This window comes from Fusarium keratoplasticum, chromosome 15, assembly GCF_025433545.1.
Source record: "Fusarium keratoplasticum isolate Fu6.1 chromosome 15, whole genome shotgun sequence".
In the NCBI taxonomy this organism is placed as follows: domain Eukaryota; kingdom Fungi; phylum Ascomycota; class Sordariomycetes; order Hypocreales; family Nectriaceae; genus Fusarium; species Fusarium keratoplasticum.
Window position 1 is genome coordinate 432596 of NC_070543.1, and position 19661 is coordinate 452256.

The window sequence follows — 19661 nt, forward strand, 5'->3', positions numbered from 1 at the left end:
AATGTCTCTCCTATATGAATAAGTTGACTATCTCAACAGACCCGTACAACTTATCCCACTTGCTTTGTTACTCTGCTTGATCATTAGAGTACCATAAGAATAAACCCGGATGCATTGGCTCTACGACTAACCTCTTTGGCTTCCCTGCAGACGTCAAGGAGAATGAATACTGAGCCAAAATGGGTATGCCCACCCTAATAGCCTTCCTTTCAACTAACCACACTCAAAACTCACCAAATTATCCAAATGACCTAACACTCTCTTGATGAAGCCAAATATGCTCTGATGGCTTTGGCTTTATAACTCATTGTGTTGCGGGCGTTGTTGTGGGTGCGGCCGCGAGTACGTAACATTGTAGACCAGGGCGGGTTTGAATTCGCACAACTCTGACGTGCTTACCACCGCAGCTGTAGCTCCTTTTTATGCCATCTTTCCTACGGATATCCTGAAAATACATTCCCCAACCCCAAAGCAAGTCTTTGGACCATATGTGAGCTTCTCGCTCTGCTGGTCAATCTCATCGATAGCCCAAACATCGCCAACCTTGAGTTCAGCCCAGTTGTCACTGGGACAGACGGCCAGATTCCCACAGATAGCCTCAACAAGCCCTATATGCTAGGAATACTCGGTAAATCCTGTATAAGGCCAGCAACCAATAGTGCATAAAACAAAGATAAGTACTTTTATCTTTTATATCGCTTGAATGCGCTCGGCTAGTCGCTTGCGCTGAGTTGGATCCTATAGCTAGGCCTATATCTAAAACTCGGTAGTAACTAATAGGTTCTAATATGCGGAAAGTATCGTCGTGATAGGTTGGTGAATTACTAGCTTATTGCCTCTATGGCTTATGAAAAGAGGGCCTAGATGGGTCTTTAGGTAGTCGACTCGTTCCGGTCTAAGGAGCTCGTGAAGTCCGTTATTGAAAATCTTTTGGTCTTCGGAATGAATAGGAATGCCTAGTGTATCGCTATTAGTTATATCATTCGTTTCCGGGATTCCAAGGAATAGAATATGAGTCTTTAATGTAGTGGCTAGGGTCGAGCTCGTAGAGATGCTATTACTCGACATTAGCTCGTAAACGTTAAGGTCTTTGCATTGCTATCCAAGGGAATCGGTCTCGAAACCTTATGCTTCTTTGAGAATGGAAGATTATAGCTGCGAGCGCTCGCCCTCTCTCATTTCCCTATAACGGAATAACCAATCTTTGCCATTCAATGAAGAGCTGTGCATCGCGAAGAGGTTAAGATGGGTCGTAGGAAGTCCTTAAAATCTCGTTTGTCTCGCCCCGGGGAGTTAGGTCGTTTCTACGCTTGCAGCCCAGCTTCTAAGTTGTTAAGATGCCCTCCGCTGAACCTCTCTTTATCGGCCGGCCCTGAGCATCGACAATGCTGCAGTAGCTGTATGATACTCTCTGGCCCTGGTCTGTGGAGGAGCTTTCGGGACATCGCTCTCGCCGACATTGCGCATTTGCGCTCGAAACGATTATCACAATTCTGACACGCGTAAGAATGGAGAAAAAGGTTCGGTACGGTTTGGGATCTAACCGACTAATGGATGGTAGATGGGATCAGATTGAGATATATCTCATATATACCTCACGTCTTCGTGTACAGCTTGTATATAGCTCCTAGACTCAGGCATGAAAGATGTCACCATTGCGTTGACTGGTAGAGCAGGAGTTCTGGAGCCTTACGTTCCAGGCGGCATCCATCCCCCTGCAATTTGCTTTTTCCTATAATCAGCATAAGCAATCTGGGCTGTGTTGAGTGGCTGGCTGAACCTGCTGGACACAGGTGACAAGAAAAACAGGGGTGTGCAGGGGTACGACACGCATTCTCGACGCCTTGTCAGCAGCAATGCCAGGTCTGTGGCCCCTGCGGTTTCATCAAGCCGCAGCCCATCAGCAGCGAACAACCAACAACAGGTGCCAGCCAGGGCCGGCGGGATGACCCCGGTTCCCAACCGAGCCTTAGCGTGCTTGCTAGCTCCATGCGGAGCAAGCGGCGATCAACCAGGGGATGGAAGGTCCCCAGCCCAGGTAGAAGATGGGGTGGTTGAAGATATTTGCGTGACAATAGGGTGCAAACACTCTGCCATGGATTTAGCACGAAGGAGATGGTCTTGTGTCTCTGTGACTGGGAGTTTATTCTTTGTTGCGTTTCTGTTGAAGAGACTAGGTCAACCTGGTTTCTGCCGTTGACGCGATTGTTCCCCTGCACCAAATCCAATCCAATACAGTCTGGCCATCTGTCCCAAGCCCCATAAAATGATAACATCACCGGTATTGAATGCTACTCTAGACCTGCTCAGCCTTTTCGAAAAGATGCAACGCATCCGGACGGTCTAGTTGAATGCCCAGTTGGAGTGCTATAGCGTGGCTTCCCCTTTCACATTAAGGCTCAGTAAATTGGACAATGCCCTTCAGCGTAAGTCGTGACGTGAGGTCCCTTCTCGGCGCGCCTCGGGTCTTTCTGCACATTCTCGGCTTCTGTGACGCCGAGCTTTGTTGCTCAGCCCGAGAATCACTTCATGGCATCAACCGCTGTTGCCTTCCAAGACGTAATCAATGGGAGCGTAGGGAATGGTTTGCTGTGCGTAAGACCCCGCCTTAGGCCAGCGCATTGTACAGAGAGAGAACAACAAGCATTAGTTCCCGATTGAATCAATAGAGGACCTTAAATTCTACCATGGCAATGGATACGAGTTGAAAGGGCAGAAATCGTGATTCAACAAGGTTTGAGCGTCTCAGGTGCACATTCTCTGGCCCCAGACTCCTTCCGTGGCTATCTACTTCAAGCAGTAGCATCTTCAGCCAATTTCTGTTCCATATCCATGACATATTATCGGACTGTCTCAGCATCAGATTCGAATGCAAGTCGCACCATCTCACAAACGAGGCCCTCGTCCTGGTCTGAAGAGTTTCCAAGCCTACAAAAGCAAGCACGAATCCTCGACGCCGCACTTTCCAACGCCTCTGTGAACCCGCCGCCAAGGTGAAGTCCTTCCTGATAGAGTCTTGCCTCAGCATCCTGGAACTGGCCACGGTATAGCTGCCTAGAAAGAGCTTGTCGTGAGATGTTCTCGTGTGCAAGGTGATGAGGATCATTCAGGATGCTGTTGATTCTCTCATCGGGCCATAACAATGGAAAAGGCATCGCGCAATGGTTGACTTGCCATGGAGCAGTTTGAGCAAACTCCCAATCGATGACGGCCAGGAAGTTCGACTGATCGTCGGCGAGGATGTTTTGCATGCCGAGATCCATATGGTTGAGGGGGTACTGTGCGTGTGGTGCTTGGAATAATGCCGTAGACCTCACAATGTCAAGGAACACCAACGCACCGAGCTTGGGGAAGGGTGAAACGGCTCCCGCTGAGCTGACATTGCAGGAATTCGCCCGGCGCAAAGCTGCTTCCCAAAGAGCCTCGAAATATTCTATAGCATCAGAGAAAGGGCCTTGCGACATGAGACCCTCGGCCGAAGCAGAAGATAACTTGCTAATAATGGGTTCTCCCGTCTCAGATATGGCAGACATGGATCCAATCAGCGGGTATCTCAAGGTTGCCAATGCCGTCTAGATGGTTTCCCATTGAGCTATGATATGCTCTTGCTTTGAGATCTAGGATATGTTAGACTCTTTTTGAGTAATAAGAGCTGGGGTTTACGGCTGGCAAACTGCAAAGATCAGACACCATGTCTTGCAGTGTGTTCCCACGAAAGCCTTCTATGAGCATGTAAGGAGCGCTAATATCACAAGCACGCTGTGATCCAGGGCCTTCATGGGCGTACACGAAAGGCACAACCACATGAGGGAGCCTCTGTTTGATAAAGTTCATGGTAGAAACCTCGCATTTGACCGTGTATTGTTCCTCCTCTTCGTCCACTGTGAGGAAAGCATTAGGGTGACGAGCCAATCGAACACGCGTAATAATAGGACTGCCATTCTTGGCCGCCATCTCGAAGCAAACTCAGTACTGCCCCGCCGAGAACCGTTCGCTCATGGTAAATTCTTGGTTATTGATGTCCTTGGCATGACGTAGCAGCACGTTTCGGTCTAGCTTCGAAACCAACGTGTCCAGCCGCTCCCCCATTCCATTATAGCTCTAACCTTCCAACGACGTCCATCGTTCGCTGGGTGCAGGCCCTGACATGATGGATTTGTCGAATGTTGATTGCTGTGCAAGGCTGGAAAGAAGACCTGTTGGTGGGAGACGCGATGGACAAGAGCAACAGGGATGAGTTGGGCTGGTCAACGGCAGCCGAACGAAGCCCGTGCGTTCACGTGTGGCTTGCCGTTGAACTTATTGCCAGTGGAGGAAAGAGACATCAGCTAGACTCACGCCTCAGATTGTATGTAAGCGCACAGGACAGGACAGGGGCTCGACAATGCCAAGAAGACCCATAGAAACCGCGACTTTTAGCGTGGTGATCAGCGTCCGGGGGTGCGCGGGCCCAGACCCAAACGTCTTTGGAACTGGCAAAACCCTGACGTTCCTCACTCTCCGACCAAAACAGCGCACCAATGGAGCTCTCACTTTCCTTTGCCGAATGGCCTTGACGCCCCTCAGCGACCAGAGCATGGGAGTGGGGCGTACTCCCCACCCACGCACGCCGAGGACTGACAAGGGCAACACGAGTTGGCCACCACTTGGGACGGGGGTGTTGGCACAAATGACACCGACCGGTTGGCTCATCACCGCGCTGCTCATGGTGGGTAATGTCCTAGACGGAGCTCGCCTGCAAGTGAGATCGGGGATCCCAGAAGGCAGCCGGGGCAAGAGGCATCATCTCAAGGGAAGGTTGAATGTGCAAGTTTTGACTTATAGCCACACACTCCCTCTCGACCCTGGCCTGGGCACTATTGAGAAGATGGTGGATAATGTGTCTCTGAGGCAGAAAACGAGACATCATTAACGATTCATTAGCTAGCACTATCTACTCGCTCAGTTATCCCATCAAGGGCCGGGCTTCAACAATAACAAAGAACACAATATCAACATTTCATACCATTAGCTAGCACGAGCTTTGCTCTCATGGATATTAACAGCGTTGGATGTCGGTCGAGATGTTTGGCCAGCCAATGTGCTGCCCATCCTTGCGTGACGCATGCCTTGATGTGAACAGGACCATCGGTTGGCATGTCTTCTTACACCTGCATATCGATAGGTTCCGGGACCAGAAGTCTCAAGCGAACTCGTCGCGCCTGGCAAGGGTCAGTGTGTTTGCATTGAAAGCCAAAACATGACTGGCGTTTGATTTAAACTAATTACGCTATCTGTAGTTGCTTGGAAAGCCTTTGACCAGAACGCATCGAGCTCATTGGAGATGCCGCCGCTTAATCTCTGCCCAGAGGAGCTCCACCGCCAGCCCATCAGGTACAAGACCATCACTCGCCTAACAATCACGACAATAATGTGCTTAGGGGGAGTCTGTTGAGTCCTTATGTAGAAACCCAGACCAAGCGATAAACTCGATTCCCGACGGCTGGCAATGGCGGGCACTATACTCATCGTTAAAGGGCAAGCATCATGGGTGGACCAGCGGGCCTGAAGCAAACCGACAACGACTCTGAAAGGGAGTCGCTGCTCCTGCTCTAAGCGGTATACCTCTCGGTACTTCTGCAGTTGGGCCAACCACAGCTGGAGGTCAAGCAGAGTGACTTTGAACTTAAGGCCTTGGAATTCCTCTAGGTCCAGGTCGGGGAATTCCTCTTTGTAGTCCACAGCCTAGCTTCAACTTATCAGCCTACTTCACCCACCTTCCTTCAGGAAATGCTGCACACTTAGTCTAGCCACAGGTTCTAGATGAGTTATGCCGCCTGTTTGTCGTACTGCTCAAGGTGTTCCATGATGAATGACGAGGCGTGGTGCTCGTGTTGGCTCTTTTGCTCTGGAGGATGTCAGATGGATCCGCACATGAATATGGTTGCTTACTCTTGTCAACGTCATCATGAGGGGTGATATTCCCAACCAGATATTCCTCCAAGTCATGGATAATTCCAATCATGATGCACTTACTCTGGTCCAACTCGACCTCTTCTCGCTTCAGCCCGTGGACCCCCCTGGGCGATTGGCATCACGCTAAGAATCGCGAATTTGGTGGGTCTTCAAGAGTCGAGGTTGGCTGGTAAGGGAGGGGGTACCTACATGTCTGTCACGAGAATGTTGTTCCCAAGGCTGAGAGCCCACATGCATCGCACGCCCTCTCCTTTATTCGCGAAGCGGGAGATATGAGGTCGGGAGACGCGAAAACAAGAGACGCTAGGGGCCCGCCCCGGTGACATCCAGGCTGGGATTCCGCCGGTCTTGTTTGGAGTGGACGGGGGGCACGCCCTTGGGATCCAATCAGGTAGACGTTCCAGAAGCAGCTAATAGCTGTGGGGTGGTCTGTGGCCTGGCTTGCTTTCAAAACAGGTATCGACGGACAAGCAGCAATCGTTCAGGCAATCGAAGATCCCCCTCCCCCATGACCCAGCTGAAGATATGTATGTCAATGAGGGTGGAGGCAGCAGTGCAGGGGTATAGGCAAAGGAAAGAGGAAACAAGGGAGACAAGAAGCGAATACCCGTCGAGGATAAAAGTGTAAATATGACCCTTATTCTAGTGGCTCGCCCGGCCAACTGTCCCCTTTTCTGCCTTCTTTTCCCGGGTTCATCTTGGCACACTTCTCATGCAGCTTCTAGAAGCACTGTTGAACCACCAGCTGCCCGCGCCATCTCTTTCGCACAGTCCGTCGCCAACCAACAATGGGCAACATCATCCAATGGCAGCCTGGCAAGTCAAATACACTATCGAGACCCGAGGCAGATGTGCGGAATGATGTGCTGGGCATCCTAAGAAAGTTGCCCCGGAGTGAGGATGGTTGGGCCGTTGGCGAGCCCTAGACTGACGAGGATGTTGTGACGCTGTTTGGCAGGCTTACCTTGATAAGCTAATATCCACCCGAGGCGAGGAAATAGATGACTTGTTTGGACCTCATCAATGAGCTTTCTAAGACTCTGAATCCAAGGCGCTAATTAGATATCATGATATTGCTTAATGCGTTTGAGGTGGCGGTAAAGCAGAGGGAGCTACGCCTAGAAGAGGCTCGTAATCCCATGCGACTAATATTAAATAAGTCGGATGTAGCGCTTAATAGGATAAGGTAGGGAACGCAAAAGTTTACCCGGATGATGGATGAGCTTTACCTCCATGGTGCTCTTAGACTCTGTACGTATGAGCTCGCGATTCGCCGTCGTTTGTTTCCCCTGCAGCCCGATTTTGCTATCTAGATAGTTACTAAGTACCCAGGTGCAGCCAATGCGCTATCCAAGTTGGCAAGTTTTACCACGCGGCACATGGAAATCCTTTAGGGGGGGGGGGGGGGGGGGGGGGTGCCAGAGCATCTATTAACCCTAGTGATCATTAGATTCCACCTGCCTCCGGGTCCCTAATATCATTTATGTCCTTTTCGCTGGACGCTTTAGGTATGGTGTGGTAATAGTTTGATATAGGCCCTCTGCTAATTGGGAAGCCGTGAGGCCATCGAGAGAGCGCATTGAGTGCATGGCCAAGATGTACTGTGTGAGCGGTTTACGTTCCGTCTTGACTCTTCTTGCATCTTGATCTCCCTGGGTATTGCTTTTAGAAGGGTAACAGGAAGCAGCCAGGAGACGAGCAATGCAAGAGAATGTATTAAGAAAAAGACAGAGTCAAAGAATGAAGAGTAAGTACTAAAATAGAGAAGGGAAAGAGTTCGGAAAAACTTGGGCCCAGAGTGTGATGGATGGCTGAGGCTGAAACATCCATTCCAGACTTATCCCCCGACAGGCTCATATCTTCTTGCACCAGTAAACAACTCCATTCAGGCGATACTCAAAGCGCCCGTGATGCTTCCTTTCCACCTAATCCGACCCCTTAATGGTTACTGACTCCCTCGACTCACCTCTGAATGTGTACTCAAACCCCGTGAAGCGAAGCTCCTTGTTTGGAATTACCTCCACTCTCTGCGTCTTCTCCCTTTTAGTGGTTTTTTCCTTTCCCTTGCCACGTGGCTCAGCCACAGCATCTTCCTCATCGTCATCAGAGTCCTCATCTTCAGAGCCGTCAATAGGCTGCTGTGTCGCTTCACCCGTATGTAATTCCTCCCCGTCGTGGTCTCTGAAAATTGGAGCGACATGACCTGCCCCGCGCCAGCTCCAGCTGCAGAGCCGCCATGAGGGTTCTGGTACTGAACCATGTCGGTTCCGGATATAGAAGTGCTATGAAGGTAAGGATATTGGGCTGCATCAGCTCCAGAGCCGGTTCCCTGCCAGTTCGGGTAGTAATTGGCCGTCTGGTCGATTTCAGATTGCTGACTTAGCACTACTGGTTCCCGTCGGATGGGCCGTTGGGCTTTCATGAAATAGCTTGTGTTGAGCATCTGTTGCATGCCGTCATGGTTCCGTATGTCCAAATACAGGTGCTTGTTGTCCCGCTCGTCGAGGTCATGCAAAGGCACCGGCTGGTCAACATGTTCGGCCCCTACAAACCAAGACAGGAACTTTACCCCAAAGGCCGCGATACAGTAGACGCCGGCCAGGTTGTGATCCTTGATGGATCTTTTCGCTGCATCTAGCGCTTGGCTTTCGACCTTGTTGAGCCCAGAGCCCTTCCTCTTGACATCAATGAACAGCAGCGGTGTCATGTGTCTTTCATTGGGGACATATTGGTGGATCGTAATCTCAACCCGTCGCCTGAATGTGGTAGAGTCGTCCGGAGCTTGTCCAGGAATGACGACCCAGCTCTCTTGCAGAGGGAAGCGCCTATTGAAGAAGTAAAACCAAAAGCTCACTGAATTGTACTCAATGCCATGGCTGGCACGCTGGATGAGGAACTTCTCAATTGCGCTGAAGGTGGCAGGCAACGGGGATGACATGATGGAAGATGTAGTCAATGTCGAGTCTTGGATGGTGTGGAAAGATGAGTTTGAGGGCGATGGTGTTCTGAAGAATCGATAACTACTAGTGCACTCTTCCCTACCTTATATAAACCTCTAGAAACCTCGAAATGAAACTACATATTATGAGAGCTTCATGATCATGTCATGCTGCACCTAGCGATCCGATACCTGGTTGGTCTATCCGGTACGACTCCGCACCCCACATCGAGGGCCTCATTATCCCGACCTTAGCATCCCAGCCAGGGCCTTAACATCCTACAGTAGCCTTAGCATCTAGCTCTTTCGCATCTCAGGCCTTCCGTAGCATCCAGCCAGCCCACTTCGTCGTTGGTACACCGCTTCAATCGCTTCAGACATCCCCTTCCCTCAACACAAGTCGTATCTCAGCATTCCAGTACTTTACCTTGACATCTGGTGCCTTAGCGTCCCTCTGTTAACAATATATAGCCCTCACTGTATGTCCCTGCCTCAGTTTCCCGGTGCCCACCCTCATGTGAGACAACTCCCGTGATGGTGACCTGCCTGGCTCTAATCCAGCGGCTTACTCAACTATTGGTTGCTTGTATCACGGAATCCCAATAAGCACCAACAAATACCTTGCAAGCGTGGGCCCATGCCCAAAAGCTGGGCAAAGCACGTTGAGCAATATCTTCCTCGCAAAAGGTGCCGCAACGCGGCTTGCGCTTCATCACGTTCAGCCCGCTGATGTCAAGCACAAGAACAAACACGAATATCAGCGCGCACTCAAGGCTCTCTAAGGTTGGCCGACTTTGTGGACACAAAGGATCGCCTCACGGGTATTGGCTATCATCTTATTCGACGTGAAAGAGATAAGCGACAAGAACCCATGTTTCATGGAAATCTCGCGCCGCCAGTTCCAAGCAACAACTTGAATAGTACCATGCGCCGACACGAAGACGACGAGCCACGTATAAACCCTCCCCAGCATATGGTTTCTATCCTGCTGATCCGTTGTAGGTGCTGACAGGGATGACCAACGGTCACCTCTTATCAGAGCCATCCTCGCTGCGTTATTACAGCGGCGCTAGGATGCTAAGGTGGTGGGGTTCTGAGTAATCAGACGCTAAGGTTATGGCAATGGATGCTCAGGTCCTCGGTGCCAAGACATTGGATGCTAAGCTGTTGGATTTTAAGGTGTTTGATGCCAAGGTATGGGATACAGGCAGGGACACGCTCAACAAGTACCATCTCTTATTTCCTACCATGAATAAAGCAAAGTAGATAGCCACATCCCCTCTCAGCGAATAATATAATCACTAATAATAGATTGCCTAATAGCTTCCTAGATCACCACGCCATCTTCGCACCTATTGTCTTCCACCTGTGCCTAGCAGTAGGCCATTAGTCCCAGGCCAGGTAGCCCCCGACCTTAGACTGGATTTTCTCATCGAGAATCTCATGGTAGTATGTATTGCGACACTCGGTAGACGCATGGAAGTCCTTGCCGCCATCGCTGGCTCTCGGGAAGTTGGTAAGTCTCTGGCGGCACCTCTTTTCGATGGCCTGGTAGTCATCCGTGTCGAATTCCTCCCAAAACTGAGCGTTGCCTCTGCCAATCTTGAACGACAAGGCCTCTTTCATTTGTCCATTGCAGTCCTCTGGACCAACGGCGCCTTTCTGGCTGTAGTACGAGCAAATGACCCCCTCAGGCATCTCGTGAGGCTCAGCCGCGAGTCCAGCGCAATAGGTCATTGAACCAGACCCTTTGATGATATACTAAAGAAGGGAGTCAGTACTGCTTGGATTGACTCTCCAAGGCCAGAAGGATTACATACATAGCTAAAATCGCCGTCATGATCGTTACAGTCTTCCTGGCTGTATAAGGTCATCCTCCAGCCGAGGACGGCAGGGGCAAAAGCGAGGAGGGCTGCACCGGAGGAAAGACGCATGATGAATGTGTGTCAAGGGAAAAATGTGTAGGTGTGTTGTGATTGTTCCTTGAGTTACTGCTCTGTTGCTGCTGTGTTGCTGCTGTGTTGTGACGGTAATAGTTGAGGCATTCCGGCTACTTATACTTGAACCGGCAGCTCACTCATTTGCAAATCACACCAACCCTTCAAAAGTTTTTCCGCAAAGGGCAAGATCCTAGTCGCTGGAACGAGTCAAGGAGCAAAACCACGCTATGAGGGCATTACGGGCCATCGATGTTGGCAGTTGAGTGGATCCCCTTGCTTCATCCTTCACAGCCTCAACTGCGCCCGACACGGACCAATGTCGCATGGGACTACGTAGCAAGACATGGCATCGAATCCTTAGTTAATCTCCTCGCATTGAGTAAGTCGAGCATGTGTTAGTGCAGTAATTTTGCCATACTATCCTTGACAGGCGTTTTAACACCGGAGGAAAGTTTACCAATACACGGCGCCCAAAAACGTATTCTCTAAAAGATTGAAATAAAACCCAATTAAAGTCTATCTGTTTGCTTGGCACGCCGCATGTTCTATCATGACGAAGGGATAGGGGGTGATAACCATTTCCTCGTGATAGACCCATGCTTTCATTCCAGAGCCCAGGCACAGCGCATCATACCTCGTAGCTGGTTTTACGGAGTTGAAAGGCGACAGCTCAGACTATTTGCCAGCTGGTTTCATAGGATGACTGTCAATGCGTAGTGTGCAGTTCAGCCCTCGACCCACTCCGTTGGTTCCAGGTAAATGAGTGTTGGATTTAGATTAAGCATAGTAATGGGCAGTATTGATCCAACTACCGGGATGCGCTCTGACTTTCCTAAAATGGTATCCATCGCGATCTGTAAGCCATGTCACTGGCACGTCATATAGCTGAAGGGTGACTTCGCACTCCTTGCCCAAAAGACCAAAATGATGGCCATGGGCTTGAATCCTCGAGGGACCTCTCTATGCAGGCGGAGTAGAGGGGCTGCGTGCCACTCAGGATCTCGGCGTTCCTTTAGCTCGTCAGCTATCAGCCGCCGTATTCATCGAGATCGAGATCGGTGTGTAGTCTCCACGCTTTGAGTGGTGCAATACTGTTCACGCCGAATAACAGCTTACTTTAAAAGCGAATGCGCCCAGTAAGTCTCAGATACGACTAGCTATAATGCCTATCCTATATATAGTTTAGCTCTACTATAATTATTTTAACTTAAGTAAAGATATTAAGATAGTAATTCATAAGAGTATTAATAAAAGTTTTGTTATATTAACCTTTTTTATTTATATGAATTATATTAAGTTATTAATATATTAATAATTTTTTTTTATATATTTTATATAAATTTTATAAATTTAAAAAAAAATTATTAAGACTTATTATTAAATTTAATAATAAATAAAACTATAATACAGAATAGCTTATCCTTTTCCTTAGAATGCTCTATAAACGCCTCGCAATGGTCTGCTATCTAGGCAAAGTCACGATGTCAGCTCTTATAGGTCTCTTTGCGTACATGCTATAGGTATACTTCTGGTGGACCGACATGGCACTTGGCTATAAGGCTAGGATATCAATTAGCTGTTTTGTCGACTAGTGTAGAAGGATGACCGTTGCTATTGCTTGCTCACCCAGTCAGAAACCCTGCATTGTTGAACAGGGTTGCGTTGCTATCAATATGTGGGTGCGTGGCGAAGAAGCTTTGTAGCAGGCCATACTGCCCATTCTCGTGCTTATGTAGGCCGGTATATATGGTACTCCTACTGCCACTGCACGAAGCTGTGCTAGCAAAAGCCAAGGCAAAGAGTGTGCCCTCTGCCGCCAGACGGTCAATGTTGGGTGTGACGACAGATTTGGAGCCGTAGCATCCTAGGTATTTGCCGAGATCGTCCGCGCCCAGGAGAAGGACGTTCTTGTTGTTCGGGGCCGGGATAGCCATCGCAACATCTCATCCGAATGGCACAAGACTTGGAGATGGACTGAGAAGCATGAAAGTTTGAGGTCTTTATGTAAACAACCTCTCGCTTTTTCCACGGCGGAGTCTTATCCGAAGGACTGGCAGGCCTTGATTAGGCACATATGTGCTAGATATATGGCGGGCCATGGTCGGGACGGCTTCTGAGGATAGCAGCAGTGGTTGGGCCACGAAGCTGAGTGCGACGGTTTGAGGATAAGTGGTGGTGGATTGGGTAACGTTGACTGCGGGTTCCTCCTTTACTATTATTTGTCTTATAAAGCGATTATGCAAAAATTCTCTTAAGTTGTGTATACTTAGTAGTAATAAGGACTAGAGCTATAGCTACAGCTATAATAATAAGGTCCTTAGTATTATATAATTTCTTAATTATAATTCTTAATATTATATTAAGAGAATATAATCTTAAAAAAAAATTTATTTTTTTATTTCTTATATAAAAATTAAAATAATTAAATACCCTATAAAAGGCTTTACTCCTTATAATAATATAGCTAAGTATAATTCTTTAATTATTAATAATAAAAAATTAAAAAAAAAATATTATATTAGTATTAAGATAATAATATTATATTATATTAAAAATATATTCTTTATTATAATTAAAGCCTAGCCCTTAATGGGTTAACTAAGCCTAAAGATAGAGAGTAAATACTATCCCAAGTGGCTTCGTCCCTAGACCAGCTTCACGAATACCCAGCGATAATATCATTTCGAGGTAATTAGGACGGTCTATAGGAAGAGACAGCTCTTCCATTAAGAAAGTATAACCAGAGACCTAGGGACCATAATCCACCGCAAACAAGCAGGCAGCGAGAATACCATCAATCACTTCGAGAAGCTTACTATAGAAGATCCTATCTAGGAAATTCTGCGACCGCTCTGAGAGGAGGAGGAGATACGCAAGGAATATCAGTACACGGGGCTACGATTTAGCAAAAACATCCGGGATTTCACCCAGCCGAGCGATGGCAATCCGTGCGGCGTCCATGCTCGAGGTTGACAATGTGTCACATACAAATGATCCTGAGCTGCAGGGCTGTGTCAATTGGCTGTACCCCACAAAATTCAGCCGAAGAATTCTCTCGTCAGACCGACCATTCTATTTAAATTTCGTGGAGGAAGGACGCCGGTCAGAAAGCATGTTGAACAGGGAGAGAAAGCAGAGTTGGTCAAGGAGAGGGAACAAGTGAATTAGTAAACTTGGTTGACAACGCAATGCCTAGCATCTGAGTAGGTACTTGGGAGAGTTACATGACGGTTTCATGTCGGTAAGCTTTAATCCTTCCAAGTTGTGAAATCAACCCAAGACAAGCTCGAGACTTTGGATGGCCGAGTCATTACACCCTCAGAGCCGATGGAACTGGGGGTATATCCTTCATAGTCCTGTACTTCGTGGTCCTTGCTATACCATCATTGGCCCAGTCGTCCTTGTCCAAGATTCTACAGAAAGCCCAAGAGTCAACAACGTTCCTTAAGGGGGGAGGGGTTAATTCTTACGCCATCAGAGCAAAGTAGGAAAACGCCTCGGCCGTCATTGTGGCCTTTTCAGGTCCGCCGTACTTGCTTCCCGGCTTCTTATCCCAGGTTCTGGCCAAGTTTGAGACATCCTTGAAGCCGTCTGTTGTTGTCAGCTTGTCTGATGCATTGCTGCACAGGAAAGGGACGCAACTTACAAACTACATCCTCCACCAGGCCCTGCTTCTTCCTTTCATCCTTCGAGATCTTCGTCTTGCTGCATACGCGCGAACCGTCCGATGTCTTCTTATAACAGAGCTCATTCTTGCCACTGATAGCTTGTTGGTCAATCACTTGGCAGGTAAGGACTCAGGTTAGCAAGCTTGGTCAGAGAGAGAGATAGATAGGCAGAACAGCCAGGGCAAGAAGACAGAAGTACTCACGATCTCTGACAAACTTGGTGTCGGGCCCTGTGTTTTCGGACCCGTACCAGTGGGCAAACTCGTGCACGAGCGTGACGGCAAGGTTGGGGTCGAATGAGGTTATCTTGGTCGTGCCTCTCGTGGTGGTGGCACCCACGGGCGAGGGCGCATCCTTGATCTTGGCTTCGACAAAGTTCGATTCGCAGATATGGACCAGGTCGAGTTCGTGATGAGTTACGGCGGCTCCGCCCTTGGCGCAAGTCGCGCCTGGGCGGATGTTCTCCTTGGTCTTTCTCCAAGCGATTCGCTGCTTGTAGTACCATGCTCCCGCGTAGCCCTCTTCCTCGAACTTTTTGGCGTGTCGCTTCTTCATCTTGTTGGCTTCCTCCTTCTGCTCCTTGGCTGCCTCGTCGTCATTGGGGTCCGACATGTCTGGAGCGGTTGGGTCTTTGTCTTCGGGGCCTAGCCAGACCCAGACGTCGTCTTTGCATATTATGAGGGGCTCATAATGGCCGAACTTGACATTTGCGTCTGGCCCTTGCAGCCCTGGGACCATCCTGTCAAATGTGTCTGTAAGAGTGGCTATTAGTTGGATGACGCAAACAGGGTGGAATCAGACCTACAGAAGACGGACTCCCAGTACTGGTCGCTCTTGGACTCGGCCGTGGTTTTGGCCATGAATCCAAAGCATCGACCCATAGCCCTCGCAATGCGGAACTGGTTCTTGTGCTTGTCGTTATCCTTCTTCATCTCAAATGCGCCCAGGGCGTCATTGAGGTCCGTTTGGGCCTTTTCCGCCATCGCCAAGGCATCTTCGATGGCTTTTGTGACTTCCATTTTGTACGGTTCGCAGGTTTGGTCAAACGTCCAACCACCGATTTTAAAGTCTTGGTTCTGGGCCCTGCCGAGGGCGGCCAGGAACCCGACCAGAAGCCAGGCTAGCTGGAGGGTGCGCATGGCAAGGAATGATGGGGTATGGGTGGAAAAGAATGAGTGTGTATAGGTAGAGAGGTAAAGACTGTGAAGGAATGAATGTTGGTTGAAGAGAAGACAAAGTGAACGGGGCCGGAGCAGTATGAGAGGTCCAACTCCAACGAGTGTTTATATTGTGACCATGCTCACGGGCCCTACTACATTAAATCGTATAGAGTCCATGGATGAGCACTCTAGACGTGTAGAACGTGAGCCGGGGATCATTCAGCTCCAGGCCCCCGCATTTCCGTATACCAGATTATCTCCATGTTCCTTGTAGAATTGCAAGGGGGACGTGTGGAGCAGCTCGTCTAGACGTCTGGGTCGTGGGATGGCAATCCACTGGGCAATCCTGTCAGGCGATCTAGGCTCAGACCCTGAACACGAGATTGATGCTGCGTGGTGATCCATGGTGGTGAATAGAGGTTCTTTTGCTTGCAGCAACTGCAAGGGCAAGGGCATGAAACACCATCATCTATCACCACATGCAGCCTCTCGTATTTTCTTGATTTCGCTGAAATGAGACTGCCCACTTTGATGTAAACTTGAGGGACTTTGCAAGTGATTATAATCTTCGAACTGTAGGATTTCACCAAGTAGACCTGCGCCTTGACCCTTCACAGGACATATGATCCCAGGAAGACAACTCCTTTTCATCGGTGAATAATAACGCAGAGGCTAGTGCTGCAATTGGGAACTTTTGAAGCGTAGTCAATTGTAATTACATGTTCCTGGCTGTCCATGGCAGATAACACGGCATGCGTTTATAGTTCCGATCCCGTTTCATCAAACTGCACATCCTGGCAAACAAAGTCTGAGGGTACGCGAGCCATTACCTAATTCATCTGAGTCAGCACCCCACCATAAAAAGTTCTAGAGCTTAGAGATTCCTGCCCTCTAAATCCAAGTCCCGAGTTAGAAAAAACCACCTATCTTCTAGCTATCATTCTATGCAATTTTGAAGTATAATTTTAACGCTATAGTAAGGCATACTTAGAATTATAACTAGGTAAGTAAGGTGCCGGTTAGAGAAGTTGAGCTGCCTGCTATCACCGTCCAGTATCTTTGCAAGTAGGTATCATCAGTTAATTCTACGGATGCCAGTGAAAGGGATATCCCGGGCATCAATTGACAGGGAGTTTTCAGCCAGTGATTCACGAATATCAAAAATGGAAAGAGGCTGAAATCAAATGCAGGGATATCACATGTTGGCGGGAGCAGCCGCAGCCATAACCGTTGAACCCATGTCAAGGTCGTGTCCCCGCGATTTTCATTTAAAATTAATTGACTCAAGTTGAAACATGGAGTGGAACCATCCATCGGCCATCAACGCGTGACGACGGGCCCAAATTTTCAACTTAATATGAAACAAGGGCCCGTAAATGCAGGCATCGCCCCAGGAGTTGATCGTTCAATCTAGTTAAGCAGTTGAAACAAAATTAAATTTTCACCTGTTTCTGTACAGGAGCAGGTCCTCCGATCAGGCACCTGGCACATGCTCATAGACAGACCCTCGGCTGTAACCTGAGTCGTCGACATGGACTAGGATTGATAGTAGCTAGACGAGAGTTGCTTAATGAGAGTTGCGGGAATAGCCGATTCTACTTTGGCCTTGTCGATCAAGTCTTCGAGTATCATATGCGACACACAGAAAGCTATATTACCGCTGCTGTGTTATCCAGAACTTCACTCACCTTCCAGCCCATCGCCCCTTCCTCTTCCGGGTCCCGCTCCTCCCACACTCACTTACACCTTCCCTCGTTAGACACCTTCACTTTTCATCTTTTACCATTCATTGCTTCCCAACGACAAGCAGTCTTTCACAATGCCTGCACCGTGGAAGCTTGGCTTCCTGGCGCTTTCACTGCTGTCGCCTCTATGTGCTGCAGTTGAGAGCCCCATTGTCAATCCTTACCCAGAGGTTCCTGATGTCTCAAGCCAGACTACCACCTCGAGAGCGGCTTGCAGACCTCGTGGCTTAGACCACACTACACTCCCTATCCCGACCACCTCGTCTATTGTGACTGGCATCCCAGAAGAAACTCCGCGTGAGGAATCAACAGACTCCGCTACAGATGCCGTTGGAACCTCGGCCGGCGCATCCTTTGACTCATCCGCTGCTTCGGGTGAGACTTCGGCTGTTCCTGAGAACCCAGACAAGACTACTGGAGCTTCTTCTAGCCCCACAGGTCCTCCAGGTGCTGGAAACGCGGAGGAAACCTCAGCTGAAGCCTCCTTTGACTCTTCTGCTGCCGCTGAGCAGACCTCGATTCCTCCTGAAGACGCAGAGGGCACGGGAACAGAGACTGCCAATCCTGCAGACAGTACCGCGGTGGAGTCTTTTGAATCCTCGGCGGCTTCTGAGGAGACAACGGTTGCCCCCCCTGAGCCTGGAGAGACGACGGAAGATGCCTCCAATGAGACAAACACTGAAGGCCCTGAAACCCCAGTCGAAACCTCCCAGCCCGTGTCTTTCGAGTCTGGCTCGGATCCTGTTGCCACCTTGGCTGAATCTCAGGAACCAGGCGAGACTGATACGGCAACTGACAGCGCCCCTGACATTTCAGTCCCAACTGGAAACACAGAAGACACTGCTACGGGCCCAGAGATTCCTGGCACCACATCCGAAGGAGCATCTTTTGGTTCTACTGCGGCCCCAGTAGAAACCTCGGCAGGCACTGAGGAGCCGGGTGAGACTTCGGTCAACACGGAAAGTCCTGAAAATACAGAGACACAGGACCCAAGCGACCCGACTGATACCGTGGTAAGCCCCGAAAACCCAACGGATACAGCTACGGATCCTATCGATCCAACAGAAACAGGGGTCAGCTCTGAGGTTCCAACTGGCCCCGAAAACCCCACAGACACGGCAGCAAGCACTCAAGACCCGACTGAAACTGGAGTCGAGACTGAGAACCCGACAGACACTGGTGTAAAATCCCAGGACCCCGCCGACACCAACGTAGCTACTGAGCAGCCACCAGAGACGTCAGAAGCAACTGCCGAGCCACCAAACACCTCAGAGGCCACTGGCAACCCCGTGGAAACCTCAGCAGCTACCGAGGATCTAGACACATCAGCACCTAGCGAGGAGCCGACGGAGACCCCACAGCCCACCGAAGAGCCGACTATCACATCGGAGGCTACCCAAGATCCTCCAGAGACGACCTCGGAGGACCCAGAGACACCCGGCGATCAAACCACTTCTATTGAGCCAGAGACCACCCAAGACATTCTAGACACGACAGCGGGAGAGCCAGAGACATCACCAGTTACTGAGGTTCCTGAAAAGACGACAGAACCTCCCAAGGAATCGTCAGATGACTGGCAAGTCCCTACGGTCACTCCTGAACCTACAGAACCTGCGGAAACCGAAACCGCTGTAACAGGCACTGATGGCGTCGTCGTCACGTACACGGCGACAAAGGATCCCAAAGAAACCGACCTTACCGAGAAAAAGACAACTACTGATGATGATGGCTTCGTTATTATCATCTGGCCTGGAGGCTGGAAATGGGTCCCCAAAGGAGGCCATGCTCCCACAAACCGTCCCCCAGCTCCAACAAAGGAGCCGAAACACAATGACGACGACAACGACGACGACGACGATGACGATGATGATGACGACGACGACGACGATGATGATAACCCTTCTTCTACAACGCCGACGCCAACGTTATATGATTCTACTACCACTCCGACGGAAACATCAACTGAATGCTCTGCTACAGAGCCGCCCGAGTGCACCATTACTGTTTCATATACCTGGATGGGAGACGATTACTCTTCAACTACGCTTGGGGAATGTCCAGCAATGTCTGGCTGCATTACAGGCGAGCAGAGCACCACAACTACCTATGTCGCCGAGACCCTGCCACTGGATGAGGAGTTTGAGCCTCCTGAGGAAATTGACGATTCCAACTATTCCGAGGACGCCGACGAGGAAACCAACGATTGGTTCGAAGACTGGTTTGATGAAAACGGCTTCGGTCTTGGGTCGAATGTC

At 49.5% G+C, this 19661-nt stretch overlaps 2 protein-coding genes across 2 annotated transcripts; both read right to left on the minus strand.

Annotated features, from left to right (window-relative positions):
• Positions 1-3572: 3572 nt before the first annotated feature.
• On the minus strand, positions 3573-3954 carry NCS57_01493100 (APH domain-containing protein; the record flags this gene model as incomplete). Its single annotated transcript, XM_053064514.1, has 2 exons — positions 3573-3617; positions 3664-3954. The coding sequence occupies 2 exons, from the start codon at positions 3952-3954 to the stop codon at positions 3573-3575; spliced, it is 336 nt and encodes a 111-aa protein (XP_052906142.1).
• A 10345-nt stretch (positions 3955-14299) lies between these two features.
• Positions 14300-15640, minus strand: NCS57_01493200 (uncharacterized protein; the record flags this gene model as incomplete). The annotated part of the gene is made up of 4 exons (XM_053064515.1): positions 14300-14424; positions 14480-14614; positions 14705-15253; positions 15307-15640. 4 exons carry the CDS (start codon positions 15638-15640, stop codon positions 14300-14302), a joined length of 1143 nt encoding a protein of 380 aa, XP_052906143.1.
• Between the last annotated feature and the right edge of the window lie 4021 nt (positions 15641-19661).